The sequence below is a fragment of the Ochotona curzoniae genome, unplaced genomic scaffold, assembly GCF_017591425.1.
Source record: "Ochotona curzoniae isolate NIBS_2020 unplaced genomic scaffold, NIBS_Ocur_1.0 contig_2318, whole genome shotgun sequence".
Classification (NCBI taxonomy): Eukaryota; Metazoa; Chordata; class Mammalia; order Lagomorpha; family Ochotonidae; genus Ochotona; species Ochotona curzoniae.
This window is the reverse complement of record NW_024465419.1, coordinates 5,669,587-5,688,613: the sequence shown is the minus strand read 5'-3', so window position 1 is coordinate 5,688,613 and position 19,027 is coordinate 5,669,587. Positions and strand designations below refer to the sequence as shown.

At 39.5% G+C, this 19,027-nt stretch overlaps 1 protein-coding gene across 1 annotated transcript in view; it reads right to left on the bottom strand.

Moving 5' to 3' along the window:
* The window catches only part of PXDNL (peroxidasin like), a 372,636-nt gene that overhangs the window by 236,241 nt on the left and 117,368 nt on the right, over positions 1-19,027 (bottom strand). The window contains 1 exon segment of the mRNA XM_040972689.1: positions 3,112-3,183. Within this exon segment, the coding sequence (XP_040828623.1) occupies positions 3,112-3,183 (72 nt within the window).

The following is a 19,027-nucleotide window of genomic DNA, read 5'->3' as shown; positions in this document are numbered from 1 at the left end:
TACAGAGGCAGCCAGGGAAATAAAAGCACCAGTAAAAGCAGCAGACTTGATTTCTTTTGTATTGCTGTGTTGGAATAAGAGCCACATGATCAAAAATCTTAATATTCCTCCATGAAAAATTTAACTCTATTTTTAAAGATTTGGCACTTGCATTCTTTTTCCTTTACAATACATTAGCAAAGACCCTTGGGTCTTACTCAACTGTTCTAGCACAAGTATTCTGCAGTCTCAGGAGTTTCCAAAGTCTCATTTCTTAGCTCATTTTCTAAACAGCAAACCTGGTCCTCCTTTCTCTCTCTCTCTCTCTCTCTCTCTCTCTCTCTCTCTCTCTCTCAGCTTACTATTTAAGTCAGCTGCCATCTGTTACATCAAAAAAAAAAAAAAAGAATAGCTTTCCTGAATGCAGCTGGGGAAATCATACAGATCAGAGAACAAACTATGAATGAATCCCCCCTGCCCCTTCTAATTGTCTGAAACTTGGAGCCTCAGTCTTCTTAACTGCGAAATGGACATCATAAACGTACCATAGGAATGTAGCAGCAAAGAAAAGAGGTAACATATGTAATGCAACAACAGCAAATGAATCTTGTAATTAATACTACAATTGCTCACTACTTCATTGTGGTTTGCAATAATATTATTTAAACATAAGTTAATAATAGGCACAACCTACCAAATGAAGAGAAGTATTAATTAAAAATCTATGTTTTGTACAAGATTGCTTCAAAAAGCTTATGGATAATAGAATTAAAATATATTTAAAAATAAACCTGATGGGGTATTGTGAAGCAGTGGTTTAAGCCATCACTTGGGATGCCTGTAGCTCATCTTGAAGTGCCTGAGATCAAGTCACACTACTGTTTCTGATACAATGTTCTGATAGCGCAGCTGGGAGGCAGCCAATGATGGCCCAGTACTCAGGTTCCTGGCACCATGTTGGAGGTCCAGATGAAGTACCTGGCTCCTGTCTTCAACCTGGACCATTCCTGGCTGTTGAAAGAAGGCATTTGTGGAGTGAACCACCAGGTGGAACTTCCATCTTTCTCTTACCACCCCATCACTTTGCCTTTCAAATAAATAAATGGAAATACTCTTCTTAAAAAAATGATAGATTTTTCTGAATATGCATGTCCATATACATGAATTTCAAAATCTTGTTGTATCAAAATAAATTTTTAAATTCCATTTTCCAAGAACATTTTGAAGGAGCCTTGTACATGACAACTCCAAAATGCAGTCTAACTCCAACAAAAATCATCAGTTTGTCATAATCTTTAAAAATTAAATGGTAACTATTGCTAATGAAAAGTCGATAACATGAGCCATGTGATAAATGAACAAGACATTTGGTTAGTGTGTTATCTACATATCTCAATAGAAAGTACAAGACACAAATAACGCTATTCCCAAGTGTCATATCCCCATGTAGTAATTTACCAAAATGCAGAGTTTTGATCCCTACCAAAGAAATCCTAAATTGGAGTCTCCAGGTGAATAAAACAATAACTTGTATGCCCACCAGAACTCTGGGAAACCAGTGTGTCCGTTACATTTTGATAGCTGTTGCTTTATTTTTAAATAAAGAAGTAATGCCATGGTTCTTGCTTTCTCATATTCTGACATTATGCTAACTAGACACACTGTGATAAACATGTGTATTCACTCATTGGAAAGAAATCAGATAATAAAAGCACAAGTCTGTGATCCTTTGTGCCTTAATCAACTATGTAAAGATTATCAAAATAAAATAATTTTTTTAAAAGTATAAGTGTGAAGCCATGACCTCTGGCATCAGAAGGGATAACCCACCCTGAACGTGGCCAAAGTTCAGCCAAGTTGAAAAGATTGCTAAGTCACGTATGAGAATATGATCTGTGCCTATGTGGTTCTAGCGCTTGAGTATTGAAGCCCCCACTCTAAGATTAACCTCACTGCAACATAGAATGGTTTTTAAATTAAGCACTATTAATGCTTTTCATGATTTTTGGCACTGGCATTGTTAAATAACTAGTTAAGCTGCCACCTATGACACCTCCACTTTGGATGCTGGTTTCAGTCCCAGATGTTCCACTTCCACTCCAGTTCCTATCAATGCTCCTAAGAAATCAGTGGAAGTACTTGGGTCCCTGCATGCACTCGGGAGACCTAGAAGAGGCTCCAGCTTTGGCTATGCCTAACAGCAGCTGATGACTATTGCCATCCATATGGGTCATCTAGATGCAGATCCTGGCTCTTAATGCTTCAGTCAGGCCCAGCTATAACTGTCGTGGTCACTGGAGAGTAAACCAGTGGAAGGACGATCTCAGTTTCTCTTTCTCACTCTCTTTTTCTCCTCTCCCTTACATTCTCCCCTGCCCTGTCCTTTTCTCTACCTTTAAAATACAATAAGGATAATTTAAAAAATAAGACACCTATATGTTACTGCTGGGTTTTCTTCACTGACTTCTCCTACAAGGTCAGGCTATAATTATAGCACTCCAAGCTCACATGCATTTGGTGTCAGACCCAAGCTAAATTATTGCTGAGCATACAGGAGTCAATGAATGGGTATCTGTTAGGTGAATATGTTTTTAAGATTTATTTATTTATTTACTTACTTATTTATTTATTTATTTACTCTGTCTACCCAGGCAGCTGCATCTGCCAGGGCTGAGCCAGTCCGAAGCCAGGAATCATGAGCTTCTTCCACATGAATTTTTGTTTTTAATCAATGCTTAGCTGGAAAGTTTTACTTTTCCATTTATACAGTTTTAGAGGACTTTTACATCATCACAAATAAAAAGATTCAGCAGCATAAAGAAAAGCAAATAGGTTTTGAAATTCAGGAACCCATGGGTTTTCATACCATTTCTAGTGCTTTCTCACCAAAGAAACCACGGGTAAGCTATGTGGTCATTCTCTATTTCTTCATCCCAAAAAGCTTTGCTAGGCGACAATTAGATAATAGGAATATCTCCCAAATTCAGAAGGTGGTAAAAAAAAGTGCACGTATTGCCTGTGTTGCTGGTTATGAGACCACCAGCAAGGTTACACTCTTCTTTACTCTCTAAATGACTTTTCACTGTGAATCACAAAGCTACAAGCTTGTCATGGTAAGCAGCATGTACTTACAGGGTCTTCAAATTCTTGAGTTTCTTGAAGGCAGCAGCTGGAATCTCCCTTAGTCTGTTGAATTGCAAGTCTCTGGGAACGTGAAAAGAGGAGAACATTACAATATGTTGATTCCCATTAAAATAGTACAAATGCATGTCACACACTGATCATAGATTTTTTGTTTATGGCAGATTTTGCATCTTTGGTGCCCCACGTTAGCACACAAATGCAGGGTTCCAGATTTTGGAGACACCTGGGGAGCACTTTGCAGTACTCAGACCAACAATTTGCTTTGCACCACTTTTGTTCAAAAGCAAAACAAACTCTCTATATAACAACAGGCCAGCTGAGTGTATTTTGTTTGTTACATAATATTTACACATCAAATGTTACCTCTCAATTCAACATAACACCCATTCTTGAGTTTAGCCAAAGCTTTGAGTTAGTTCACTCTTCCTTGGAATATTACAGCTTTCCAAAGAATACGAAAGCAAGGCAATGAAACAACTATCTTGAGAAAGATGCTTCTCTACAACCAACATGTCCTTTGATTAACACATCAATTTGTAAAATAAGTGTTACATATAATAATAATAATTAGGATACAAAATTGAGCACAACAGCTCCAGGAGGAATAAAAATCATATTGTCATAACCCTGGAATGCATACTATCTGTGAGACCACAGCTGAACACACACAGGTTGTGCACAAATAGTGGACTTCGGTACTGGTGTGCCCAGATTGTCACTTCAGTGAGAGAGAACCAATTTCTCTGCACATTCTCACCATGAAATAGGTGCCAACTATGTTATTGTCTGGTATATAGTTGAAAATTCATGTGCAACTTGTAAACTTAGAAGTTGTTCTTTCTCCCACCACTTGATTCACGCATCTTCATGAGATTAACCTCAGAATCCTATCATTTTATGTTTCTCTTGACTTCACCTTGGCAGAACATGCACAACTTCATAAGAGCTCTTATTTTTTCATAAAAAACCTTAAATAGCCCAGTGATTATGTGTCCTTGTTAGGTGGAATGCCCTGCTTAAAGATCATGTTTTAAGGAAACTTTTCAAGGTATATCATATCATTCCTCCTTACAAAATAAAAATGGAGTCATGTGAATCCAAATACCCAGAACCATTGATTTCCCTTTTTTAAAAAGGGCAGATACAATTGATAATCACAAGAACTTTCCTTTCAAATTAAACCACAGATCCTAGTCATCTCATCATGACCAAGTTCCAACAATACATAAAGAAAGTAAAATTAAGGGATACATTATTTGATTTCTTTCAGTTTGAAGTTTTTGAAAAAAATCAGAAAAGTACAAGTGAGAAAATAACAATCCTTTTGGTCCATATCCAAAATTAACTATTTATATTTTTATATTCTTAATCCCACAAAATTCTATTTTTATCAGTCAAAATGTATGTAGAAACATATATGTTAAAATAAACCCTCTTAAAATACCATTTTAATATTAGCTTTGCCTCCTCTCCATAAGTATAACCACTTGTATGATTTTCACCATGTGTACGTGTAAGTACAAATAAATATAAGATGAAATACAGAGAGAGAGAAATTTTGAAAATAAATACAATGTGGAGGTAAAAGAAAAATACATAGTATCTTTAAATTTACAAAAATGGCTCCAAAGTTTACAGGGTTCTTAAAGCTTTCCTGGTCCTCGTAAAACTACATTCTTCCCATGGTTCACTCCCCAAGCGGTACTCATGGGGTCCTTTGTTTCACATGAAGATCTCAATATTTATCCTTGATTCCTCTACAGAAGTCCACAAGGCAGACAGAGAACACATATCTTATATATTTGCTCACTAACCAAACTTTTAAGATTGTCTCCAATTTTTTGCATACTCATTCACCAGCAATATTGCAATAAATGTGTGTGTTGGTCTCCTTGTGCACAGGACAAAGTGTTTCTCTAGGGTAAATATCTGGAATTGGAATTGCTAGATCATAGGGTGTGTGCATCCTCAGCTTTATAAAATAATGACAATTGCAAATTTATTCACAACCAGATATGTTAAAGCAGCGATCTAATTCATTGAAATCCTGCAGTAAGACACTGGAACTAATCACCAAATTATAAATTTAAATTTATTGCTGGATTGATTTGTAAGTCAAGTTAATTAAGTGTGTTTACTGCCAGAATTCTCTCCTTGCATTCCTTCATGGGTAAATAAAACATGCTATCCCATCAGAATTCTCCTTGGATCAAAGAACATTCAATGAGGTATTGTTCCACCATGCGCTGTTTTCAGGACAGAAGCATTTCCTGGGATCTCTTCCTAAGAATCCAAGTGGAATCAGAGACCCACAGACTTGCTTCAAATGACTGAAGTTGTAGTTAAGCATATCCAACCCTGCTCCAATTTGTATCTCAACACATGACCTTTGGCTGCTGCGTAAGACCACATTAAGCACTTCAGTGTATTATGAACTGAAAATTTAGGGAGAGGTTTTCCTGTTCAATTTATTTAATTTTTAAAAAGCATTTAGTTAGTTGAAAGGTACTATTTCTTTTGCTTTTTAAAACATGTATTTGTTTATTTGAAAGAGTTACAGAAAGAGAAAAAGATACTCCTCTGCAGGTTCACTCTTAAAATGACCACAATAGCCAGGGATGAGTAGATGCCAGGATCCAGGAGCTTAATTTGGTCTCCTATGTGGCTGCAGGAGTTCAAGCATTGGAGTCACCATCTACTGCTTTCTTATGAGCATTGCCAGGGAACTGGACTAGAGATAAAGCAGCCAGGACCTGAGCCAGCACTCACTTGGGATGCTAGCAAACCAAGTGGCAGTTTACCATGCTGTGCTACAATGCTAGCCCCATCCATTCACATGTTAATCCCTGCACTTTGAAATTGCATACAGAGTGCTATATGAGGAAACACATACAATAGGGTAAGAATATACTTTAATATCAACTTACTAGAATTCTAATAACCACCAAATTTCAGTAGCACTGTTTCCTGTGTAAACAAGTATGTGCAAAGATACAGTGCATATTCCCACACTGCCACTCTTTTACTCAAAATGAGTCACTCATAAGGTCCCTGATACAAAAAAAATCTATCATTTATTTAAAACTTCCTTTAATGTGGAATAAAATTGTCATACTTCTTGCATCCCACTCTGATATAGATAATACAAATAATATTTACAATAATAACAACCACAACTGAGCACAATTGTCATCCCATTTATCATTCATTGGAACTCAATGAACTAACATAAAAAGGGCACTTACTAAGGGCAGTAACATGGATAGTTTACCTGCCCATCTATCTCCCCTGCTCTCCTCCAGTCAAAGCTGAAAGGCTGAGGAAAAACTGTTCCTTGCTCTTCAGAAAAAGAAGTTTGGAATCAATGTTTCTAACCAATAAGACATGAGTTGATCTCAAGCTCAATATAGACAATTATTCTGGCAAAAACAGCTCACAATGGCTCCACTCAATGAAGGTCAAACATGGACAGACAGCAGTGTGAAAATCAGTCCCAAAACAAGTATCACAGCCCACGTAGTCTTTTCAGTAACAACACACACCTGACCCACATTAGCTCATGATACAGCCTTGCCTTTGGTACATGGAGTTCAGTGGAATAATTACTTTGCACAGGTGGGAAGATCCAGAGCAAAATGCTGGCAGAGCATGCCAGAGGCCCTGGCTTTCACAGACCCTGAAGTTCCTGGTACATTTCAGAGCACACACTAATCTCCCTCACCTAGTTGCAGTTTGATTTTCCATAGTTTTGGTTACTGAGAGTTAACCATGATCTGTATCTATTAATGGAAAATTCCAGATATAAATAATGTATAAGTCGTAAACAACTTCAAGTACAATATGCTTTTATAATTATTCTACTGTATTGTTAGTTACTGATGCTCTCTAGGCTAGAGTCATAAACTCCATTTTATCATAAGTAGGTCTGCACTGGGAAAAACATGATAGACACAGGATTAAGTACCTACCACCTGTACTTTCATGCGTCTGCAAAACATCATGGAATGTATCAATAGGCAAGAGTGCACTGCTGCATTTATATTAATATTAAATAAATAAGCATATAAAAGGCAATTTTCTAAATGTGCCCTAATCACAAAATAATCTCAAGAATCCAAATTAAAGATGATATTAAATACTGTGTCAGATCAGGTGGTGGGGTCCAGGTTAGGTTGTAAAATGAATGTGTTCCTCTAGAATTAGCCAAGTTCTAGGACTGAACTCATAACATTATTAAGATATAAGATCCAACTTTGACCTCCTTTCAGAAGGTGATAGCAACTTATCTGACCCCAGTGTGGTGAGGGTCTCCTCATAATGTCCCAAGCTGAAAATGATCTTCATCTTCATTTTGTCTACCCAGTACAGCTAGGAATCTCGGACTCAGAGAGCATAAGTCCACTGAACTTCTAAGGTGTCATTGAGCAGGTTGGTATCTGTGTGTGCTGCTTGCTTCTCTCAGAACTGAGAGCTATTTATTCTGGCAGGAAGCCTACCTTCATGAGAAAATAAAACAAAAAAGAAAGATCAAGCAGGTCCATATCTGAGCCAAAAAAGCATTCCTGCGGAAGGTAGAGATGTGATTAGGTCACACTGATGGTGAAAAAACATGATGTGCAGAACGAAGTCCTTTCCTCAACTCCTGAGCTTCCACAGGGAGGGAGCAAGATGCCTCCAGCTCATGGGAAATGTGTTTTTTTCGGAAGGAGCTCAAATCTGTGTACACCTGTTGCAAGTGTCTCCTTGGAAGGGGAGAACAGAGAAGACTGTATGGCCAAGCCCTGTGTCTGTCACCTGACTTCAGCCTCTGTGCTCACCTGCCACCCCATCCATCATGTAGAGACATTGCCATTCTAACTTCTGCCTCAGCCATTCAATCAGGGAAAGAATCTGATTTCCTCCAGCTCTCCTTGCTGCCCCCAAACAAAAGCCTTCTCTATCTTTCTGTTTTGGAAATAGATATTCCAGGCCTGAAGCAGAGCAGATGGAGGACACACTTAGTGCCCACTCTGCCTGATCCCCAATTCAACTTCAAAGGAGGACAATGCAGCAGTCCCTCCCACCCCAGCACTGCTGTATGTCCTGCCTTCCGTATGCCAGATATCCAGAAATTGGGGTTCTGTTTTCTGCTGCTGCTCAGCAGCCCAATATTAACATGGAGAAATACTTTCTTTGTGTGTGTCAACCATGCCAGGCCAGGTTACTTAAGCAACTCAGGTTTAGGCCAAAGCCCAGTCTAAATATTGCCTCTGTTTCAACAATTAAGCCAGGAGGCTTAGAATGATGTTCCACAATGCAGGCGGCCTCACCTCTCCAGTTGAGAGAAAAAGGAAAAGACTGGAGTCCCACAAGAAAGAGAGATTTTTGTTTTTAGGACATACTTGCTCTCAAATTGCATCCTATAACCTGCCCCAAGACATCATAGCTGCCAATACCCAAACTGTACATGCCAATCCCTTCATTTTTATTTCCATCTCTCCTTCTCCCCCTTTCTCTCTCTCTCTCTCTCTCTCTCTCTCTCTCTCTCTCTCTCTCTCTCTCCACACACACACACACACCCTCTGATCCCTGACAAGAACCTATTGGTCAGACAAAGTCTATGCGGGGACTTTGGAGTCAAAAGAGGGAGAGAGGGATTCAGATCTCATAGGAAATTCACCTAGGCAAAAGATCGTGAATGATTTTTTTTCTTTTCTTTAAATATTTGTTTATTATCTTGAAAGAAAGAGAGAGGAGGGAAGAGGTATGGGAGATAGATGAAGGGAGGACAGTGAGGTGAGGGGCAGAGAGAGGGACTAGAAGAGGAAGAGGGGGAGATTCTATCCATTGGTGTACTTCCCAAATGGCCAAAATAGCTGGGGTTATGCCACGTCAAAGTCAGGAACCAGAAGCATTTTATGGATCTTCCACATGGGCGTGAGGAGCCCAAGCACTTGACTACCTTCTGCTGCTTTTCCAGATGCACTAACAGGTAGTTGGATCTGAAGTGGAATAGCCAGGATTCAAACTAGCACCCATATGTGATACAGGTGTTACAGAAGGTGACTTAACCAGATATGCAGCAATGTTGGCTCCTTTGTTTACTTTTGCACACATATTTGATGCTTATCTACCAATCTCCAACAATGGATACAGTGCTTATACATAAATAAAAATACTCTAAAGGATTCCCAGAAGATGCCAGAACAACTTCTCAGCAGTTCTTCAATAACATTCCCCTGCTCTTCAGTTTGCTCCTCAGTGAAATCCCTTGCCTTGATCTTCACTCTTCTCCAGAAATGGATTTCACACCCTCTCAAGCTCAGAGATTACACAAGCAGAAGGGAGCTCTCTCCACTGAAGTGCTTGTCCACAGAATCCTTTGGATCAGGAAAGCAGCTACTTGAACTCAGCATTGAACTCCATCAGGTGTCATAGAATGTGAAAATTGGGAGGTACCAACGGCCAGTGTGCATGCATATAAAGACCAAAAGAATGCCCGTCCTTTAATTTCTCATTTTTTATGACCTTGAAAAACTTCTGTAGAAGCTGCCTACAGCTCTCTCTGACTTTCCTTGTGAGAAATGAAGAACAATAGCATGGGAGCAGGGAGGATCAGTACCTCTCCCATACCTTCCTAGCCAATGTTCTACATCTTCTCATGATGTAGGCCGATGGGCTGGTCTTAGAGCTGAAGAAACGAAGACCCAGGACATTGCATTCTATTCAAAGCAAAACAAAGCAGCCAGTGTGAATGGATCTCAAAGATGACTGCTAATAAAGCAGGCACTACCTACCTCATTCCACCTGACGTGCAGTGTGTTACAAAGAAACTGAGGCCACGCACACAGGACAGCCACACCTACCACAGGTCAGTGCAGTCCAGAATTCTGTATCCTTTGCAAAGCTGGTCCTTCCAGCAGGTGTCACTAATGGGTAGACCCCCCTTCGGGTCAGAGAAATGAGTTCAAGGGTGGTTTAATGGGTCCTGCGCGTCACAGGAAGAGGAATAGGCTGAGTGCTGAACTGTGTCCCTGAGGCTTATACACTTACACATAACAAATAACAAATAACATTCAGCAGCAAAATTTCACTCTGGTATTATAAAGCACCATATTATATAAAGAAATCTCTTTTATTTGGGAATAAAAAGTCCCAAGTGAATTTTCTTACAAAAGTAAAGCATAGCTTCCTGAATGTTAAAACAATGCTAACTGTTTCAGTTTGGTGAAAATGTATTTCATAGTAATAGGGGTTAGCTCTTCCTATTAATTCGTTAACACATTGTATTAAGTTTTTTAACACACAGTACAAAATATCCATTGTCTAAGACCCTGCTTTGTGTTAAGCTAGGCTCTTTGGAATGACCCCATGCCTAGGAGGGAAGGTCAATCCCAGTACATCCCACAGGACAAGGCCGTTTGAGCTTAAGCCATCAAAAAGTCTAAAGGAAGAATTGAATGTTTCAGAATCACTGAGACCAATCTCAGTTTTACTTCTATCTTGTATCACACAGATCTTGACTTCTTTTCCTGAGACTCCTGGGGAAACCAGAAGCATTCTCTAACTGACTCTTTGATCTGCTTATGTGATGATCCTGGGCATGACAGGAGTGAGACCTGTGGCCCCTGTACAATAGATGCTGAGTCTGTGAGCAGGGCTCCTTCCCAGCCCTACCTCCTGACCTCCCCCACTCCTTCCAAGGCTATCTAAGGCACAAGAAACCAAACTGTGTCATCACACACTGGTCATTCTGTCTTACAGCCTTGCTGTGCATGTGTTCATGCTGTTTCTTTCCCACAATGCCTTTCCTTTCCTCTCCCTTCTCAACACCACCACCACCCCACAAATACACATCCACAGTGAACTCAAGGGCATAGTACTACTCTGGGAGTTGCCTCACAAAAGGTCAGAAGGAACAGTCAGCAGCATTGTACCATCTGCCACTCCAATACACTGTCAGTTAACCTCCGATCCCTTTCCTCAGGAAAGCATTCTCAGAGCATGGCTTTCTGGGATAGCCTTGCTCTCCATGGCCTTTACAATGGGAGCCATTCAGCACAATGGGGAGAAGTACAGGCCTCTGCATCAGGGAAGAGCACCTGCTCGGACCTCAGTCAGCCTCTCCTCAGCACCTGACTTTGGACAGGTCAAGCTTCCTTGTTACAAAACAGGGATACTGATGTCAGTATTAAACGTGACATTTGGGGCCTGGCATGGTAGTCTATCAGCTAAAGTCCTTGCCTTGCACATTCTGGGATCCCATATGGCTCCAGGTTCTAATCCCGGCAGCCCCGCTTCCCATTCAGCTCACTGCTTGTGGCCTGGGAAAATAGTCAAAAATAGTCAAAGCCTTGGGACTCTTGCGTGGAAGACCCAGAAGAGGCTCCTGGCTCCTGGCTTTGGATCAGTGCAGCTACGGCCATTGCAGCCACTTGGGGAGTGAATTAATGGATGAAAGATCTTCCTCTCTGTATATCTTTTCAATAATAAATAAGTAAATAAAATGAATCTTTAAAAATGTGAAAATTCATGCACAGCCCTCAGATAGTACCTAGCATGTGCCACAACACATAATGCTACCAGATTATTGTAAGTTCTGCTACGATCACATTTACTACACTGTACTTGTCTAATGTCAGCGTCTCTGCCTCCCTCAAACACAGCTATCCACGGAGTCCTTTAAGAGCAGTGAGGTGGGGCCTGGCGCGGTGGCGCAGTGGTTAAGGTCCTCCCCTTGCACGCCCAGGATCCCATATGGGCGCCGGTTCTAATCCTGGTGCCCCACTTCCCTTCCAGCTCCCTGCTCTTGGCCTGGGAAAGCAGTCAAGGACAGCCCATGTGGGAGACCCAGAAGAGGCTCCTGGCTTTGGATTGGCTCAGTTCCAATCGTTCTCCTGCATACAATTCATGTAATATGAAATCAAACACACATTTTTGATCTGATTAATGATTTCATTAAAAATGCTGTTAATACAAGAAATATTAGTGTCTTCTATCAAAACCGCCTCATCATCTAAATAACATGTGATACAAAGGTTCTTTTTGACACATTCTTACCAAAGGGTCCAGATATTTCTAGAAAGATTACTTGATTAGAAATTCCATAAACTAAAGCTTTATGTATGCCATAGAGAGTGGCTAAATATGTGTTGACAAGTGATGGATGGATAAAGGTTGTAGATGGAAAGGACAAATGCATGTGGATGCATGTGGATTCTTCCAAGAATAATAAATATTAATGAAAATGAATAATACAATAAGACCTCCATACTCAAGTTGTTCAGAGTACAAAATCAATGAATTTATAAATACTCATGAGTCAGTATATTAAGATATCAATTTATTTTCTTATTCATGTTAACCAAAGAACAATCCCTTCAATAATATTCTGAAAAAAAGTTTGTTAATCATGTATGTAGTTTCAAACTTCAAAAAAATATGTTTGAAGAACCTCACAGAGTTAAACTAGATTTCAGATCTTCTGACTTTGATTGACACATTTTTCCATTAGAGCACATTATTGCTTGCATCTAGTAATTAAAAGGAAAGAATGTTCCTTATGACCTATTTCAAAAGAAATATTTCCTAATGAGCAAAAGAATACTGTACAATTCATTGTAATTTCTAGTCAGCAGTTTTATTGTATGTCTGGAATGATGGAATGATTATAATTGCTTATTTAGGCTTTGGAAACATTTCCAACTTCCTTTCCAAGTCATAATTTACAGCATCATTTAGTCTCTTGATTAGAAAATGGTTGATGAGATCTGGCAGGGCTAACTTCAGGGGTCCCTACAGGTTGTTGATGTGCAGGCTCTTATCACTTTCATGGACCACATGCATGCATATTATTCACATGCATGTACACACACATACACACTTTGATTTAATTAACCAAGGATGGAAAAATATTTATCAGGAGCAAGATGTCTATACAGGCAGCATTAAACTTAACACAATCCCCTAGACCTCAGAATCCAAGACAAACACATGCTAATCTTGTGAATGAGATTTCTTAAACATATATAAAACAATACTTTTCAACACATTATAGAGAAACACATCCTTGGACACTTTGATAACATAAAATATACCAGATCTTCCAATATATTCCCTAACTCAGCAAACAAATTTGTTAGCAATGAATAGAACTATGAAAATGTCTTGCTTCACGCAGAATACTTACATGAAGAGTAATATCTCTTTCTTAGAAATCTGTTTTTGTTTTTAAATATAAGTTTTAACCATTTTGCCATATTCACTTCATATGTAGACATTAGATAGGCACACATTATTTTTTGTTGTGAGGGATTTGTGACAAGATCATAACATGGGTAAAGAAGGGCATGGTGTTGTGTACATAATTCTTTATCACTTCTAAATTCTTCATGGCTGATAAGGTGTGATGGAGCAAAAAGAAGCTTGATATTAGATGAAAACCTGCTGTTCGTCAGCAGCATGCCCCTGTCAAATCCTTTTAACTTCTGTGGAATGTCTGCCTTGGGGGAGAATGAACTGTATCTAGCCTTGTGCTAAGTGGAACTCTTGGCAAAACTAGCAATTAGGTATAAAATTGCTGTCACCCTGTACTCTGCTAGTATTTTTAAAAAATAAAATTTATTTGGGAGGCAGAGAGGCAGGAAGAGAGGTATTTACTCCTCAAATGCTCACAGCAGCTGGATCGGAGTCAGGGCCAAAGCCAGGACTTGGAAACTTAACCCAGGTCTCCCATATCAGATAGCAAGGACCCAGTCACTGAGTCATCACTGGTAGCTCCCAAGGCCTGCATTGGCGAGAAGCTGGAGTCAAGGGCCAGGCATTAGAGCCATCTGCTCTGTCTGATAGAGGATGTGGGGATCTTAACCGTTAAGGTAAGTAATAGTCCTTAAGATGGTAATTATTACTACAGCATAATTTTGTTGCTATGAAGAAAGAAAAACACAATCACTACATAGTATAGCAAGATGTCAAGAGATATTTCACAATAGAATAAGCCAAAGATTTTGAAAGTTAAATTTTAGGTGAAAAACATGACAAATCCAGCTTTTATAGATATCATTGACATCTGAGTCCATGAGCAACCTTCAAGCAATTGACTTTAAGTAGCTGGAGTTTCGCTGCCCAGACATCCCTCATTTCTAAAACTACAGTTGTCACCATGATACAAAAGCAATCCATATTTACTACAAACTGCACCCTGAATTTTGAATTTCTCTTCCTCGGGCAAGTGCTGCACAATCTAGTCCTGGAAAGGCAACAATAAATGACCGGTCACAAGTGCCAGAGAGCACAGATACCTGTCAGTGCTTCAGACCTGAGGGAACAACTAAATCCTTGCCTTGCATGCACCAGGATTCCATGCAGGTGCTAGTTCATGTCCAGGCAGCTCCACTTCCCTTCCAGCTCCCTGCTTGTGGTCCATGAGGGCAGAGGAGAGCGGCCCAGAGCCTTGTCATACCATGTCCGCATGAGAGACCCCAAGGAAACTCCCGGCTTCAGATCATCTTTGGCTGTTGGGTCCACTTGGGGAGTGAAGCAGTGGCCACAAGATCTTTCTCTCTTATTTTCTCTGTATATCTGCATTTCTGATAAAATCAATCAATCTTTTTTTAAAAGAAAAAAAATATGTTATCATCTACTAACACTCGTCTCTGTTCACACTCCAGATAAACTCTTAGCACAACTGTAAGCTAAGGAAATTGTTCTTCAGCAACACAATGCCTAGTCACTGCAGACTGATCCCTGAAAATGACAGCATCAGCCACCTCCCCCACATGCTCATGCACACTCCAATCCTATTCCCTTTGCCCTTAGTGCAGGTAAATGCTAATTCTTTAGGAATCCCTGATGAGAAACTCCAGACAGCTCTGGTCACTGGGACCACTGCTCCTATCCCCTGTGTGCCAGAATTCCGCACACTGATTTTATCTCTTCCTCATCTCGCACACATTTGACTGTGTGTTAACAGTCATGAGTGGCTTACAATCAATAGAAAAATTCATGTTTCTATCATGAACAAAGAAGTTGTAAAGCGCTGAAATGTCACTGCTTCTGCTTCCAAATAATAGGCAAGAAGCCCGGGACGATGACTCCATGGCTAAATCCTCATTTTGCATGCACTGAGATCCCATATGAGTGCCAGTTCATATCTCAGATGCTGTACATTCCATCCTGCTTGTGGCCTGGGAAATCTGTAGAGGATGACTGAATGCCTTGGGACATTGCACACAAGTGGGAGACCCAGAAGAAGCTCCTGGATCCTGGCCATAGCAGCCACGTGCGGAACAAGCCAGAGGACAAAAGATATTTCTGTCTCTCCTCCCTGCATATCTGCTTTTCCAATATAAATAAATAAATAAATAAATTTTAACCAAGTCTGATTTTGATTTTGTTAAACCATAAGGCAGGAGCCACAAAACTATGTTTCTCAGAAAAGCCACAAGGAGATAAATGTAAACAAATAAGAAATTGTTTTTTATGAAGTCCATCAGGGAGAGGAGAGCCATTAAGCAGAGGGTGCAAACCTGATGTGACCTTCAGGTGTGCAGTTCTGAGAAGCAGGTACAGCATTCAATTCCCAGAGGCACAGGTAGTCTCTCTCCTCAGGCATGACTGTGTTTAAGTGAAGCGTTAGAGTGGACCGTGTAGAAAAACACAAACTAAGAAGTTTTGTTCAGAAGAACAACGCTAATATTTTACAAGCAAAATGGGAGAAAAGCTAAATAAATATCGATGGCAAAACTTCTAAAATAACTTTCCTTTGATGTTTAAAATGAGAGATGTATATTACAAGTCAGTGTTGTGAAACAGCAGGATAAACTGCTGCTTGCCATGCCAACATCCCACACTAGAGGGAAGTTTCCAGTCTTGACAGTTGTGCTTCCAGTCAGTTCCCTGAGAATGTGTCTGAGAAAAAAGAAGATGACTGAAGTACTTGGGGCTCTGCTACCCAAATGAGAGACCCAAATGGAGTTCCAGGTTCAGTCTGGCATATCCCTGGCCAATGTGGCAATTTGGGGAATCAGTCAGTGGATGGAAGATTCTTGTTCCCTCTTGTCTCTCTTTTCCCCTTTCTCTCGCTCTCCCCCAAACCAATTTTCCTTGAAATAAATAATATATTTTAAAAATTAAAAATTACATTACAAATACACAATAAATACATCTGCCTTTTAATCACCATCTGTTCTCAAGACACTTGGGAATAACTGCTTTGAAATTTGCTGTTGGGCCTGACACAATAGCACAGAGGCTAAAGTCTTTGCCTTGAGTGTGCCAGGATCCCATATGGGCACCAGTTCTACTCCCGGCAGCTCCACTTTCCATCCAGCTCCCTGCTTGTGGCCTGGGAAAGCAGTCAAGGAAGGCACAACGCCTTGGGACCCCGCACCCGTGTGGGAGACCCGGAAAGAAGTTCCTGGCTCCTGGCTTCAGATTAGTGCAGTACTAGCCATTGTGGCCACTTCGGAAGTGAATCATTGGACGGAAGATCTTCCTCTCTGTCTCTCCTCCTCTCTGTATAACTGCCTTTCCAATAAAAATAAATAAATCTTTTTTTAAAAAGGAAGAAATTTGCTGTTGACTTTGGAACTGTTCATGAATTTTAGAGGTAAAAATCATGATTTTAAGACCAGAAGTAGACATTTTTGCAGTGATCACTATAAAATATCATCACTTAAGGAGGCAGTGTGTTTTGTAGTAAAAGATGAACACCTTTCAGAATGAAATATCACCTTGATTTGGAAAACCTCCTGTGATAACCCAGGTCACTTGTGATATATCTAAAACATACTGAGTATTCAAAACAAGCAATAAGGAGGCAATATTTTTTGAAATGCACAGTAGCATAAAATATATATTAAGACGAGTTTCTTAGAATTAAATGTAGAGATCTTTTATTGAGGAGGAAGATAAAAATATTGATTTTATTGAGATCCATATATTAGACATATGCTAAAATTTCTAGTTAATCATGAGATACAAACATACATTCTAAACTACCAAAATTGATAAGAAAAATAATTAGAACTCAAATTAAAATTTAGTAATTTAGATGATTTCTAAATCTATATACATACATAAAGGTTAAGAAACAGAATACGGAAAATATGGTAGAGATAAATCAAAACATATCAATATTTCCAAAAAGTGTAACCGGACCAAATATAAAAAAACATAAATATAAAAGAATAAATCATTAGAAAGGGTAAAAAGGTAATATATCAATCAAGAATCTGCAATTTACAAGCGGGAAATTCAAGATGGAAATCCAAATTGCTACTCTATCGAAAATAGTAACAGGGACAGGTACACATTTCCCTTCCCATTTGAAATGATAGTAGTGCAAAAAAAAAAAAAAAAAACAGGCAAAATGCAGGAGACATTGGCTCTAAAGAGCTTGTAATAAGACGATAACTCTTGAGACAGAGGAACAATTAAGATTAGCCCTATGATTAGCTTACTACACTATCTTGGCAAAGTGTGTAGACCTGTGTAAGATGCGGGAAGGTGGAATCTAGGCAAACTCCAGCAGGTCCCATGAGTTGAGGAGAATGAAATGAAAACATCTAGAGTTTTCAGTATAGAATATCAGAGAGGAGCCCAAGGACAAGGAAGGAGCCCTCTCAAGTGTTGAGCAGTGTACACATCAGCACAGGTATGTGGGGGAATCATACAGGGCCAGGAACCAAAGGGTCAACAGTTTCCAAATGTCTACATACCCCTAGAAGGAGAAAAATCAGTCAATTCAAAGTGGTTCACAACCAGTAGAGATATTAATATTAGTAGCACAAACACTAAGTCAGAATTGTATAGATAAAGATCTTAGTGTGAGGGTATTAAGATCAAATTTCTAGAAATCAAACCATAATAGCTGCAATAAAAAGAAATGCATTGGATGATTTTAACAGTATTATAAACATTGCAGAGTAAAACGACGGTGCACTAGAAATCATAGCTATAGAAATTACCCAAAATAAAACATACAGAGAGAAAATGAATTTTTACAAGTTGACTAAGGTATATGAATCTTACAAGTGACATTTGGAGTGTAAATGAGCTTGACTTTAATCTCTGAAAACAAATTTAAGTGGATTATTTGAAAAAATTTATAGTTTAAAACAGTGATTGCCAAAAAGCAGCCTGCTTTTCATAGGAATGAGTTAATTTTTGCAAATCAAATCAATTTAACAGTCATGTTGTAGTCTGACTAATGTAGTGACCACAATAGAAGTAGCCTTAGTTAATTATCTAACAAAGACCAGGTACAAGTTTGAGCAGAAGCTGGTAATTAGAAACAAAGCAATGGAGGGCCCAGCGGCATGGCCTAGCAGCTAAAGTCCTCACCTTGAATGCCCCAGGATCCCATATGGGTGCCGGTTCTAGTCCCGGCAGCCCCGCTTCCCTTCCAGCTCCCTGCTAATGGCCTGGGAAAGCAGTCAAGGACGGCCCAAAGCTTTGGGACCCTGCACCCTTGTGGGAGGCCTGGAGGAAGTTCCTGGATCCTGGCTTCGGATCCGCATAGGATCAGCCATTGTGCTCACTTGGGGAGTGAATCATCAGACGGAAGATCTTCCTCTTTGTCTCTCCTCTGTATATCTGACTTTCTAATAAATAAATAAATCTTAAAAAAAAAAAAAAAGAAACAAAGCAATGGGGTGGCTTCATCCAAGAAGGAGGCTTCTGCAAGAGTGCTGAAACCCTATGTCTTCATTCCTGTGTGGCCCGATCTCTTTTTAATGCAGAGTAGTCGAAGAAAATGTCAAATTTACAAATAACCTGAAGCTTTGTGGAAAAGGTCATTTGTTGCTTTCAGAATCATCTTGTAGGTAACACTTGGAATAATGCCACACATTCTAAATTATAAATTGTAGAAGTCTAGAATAAAGAAAAACATCTTTATGATTTGTTTTTGTTATTGATTACT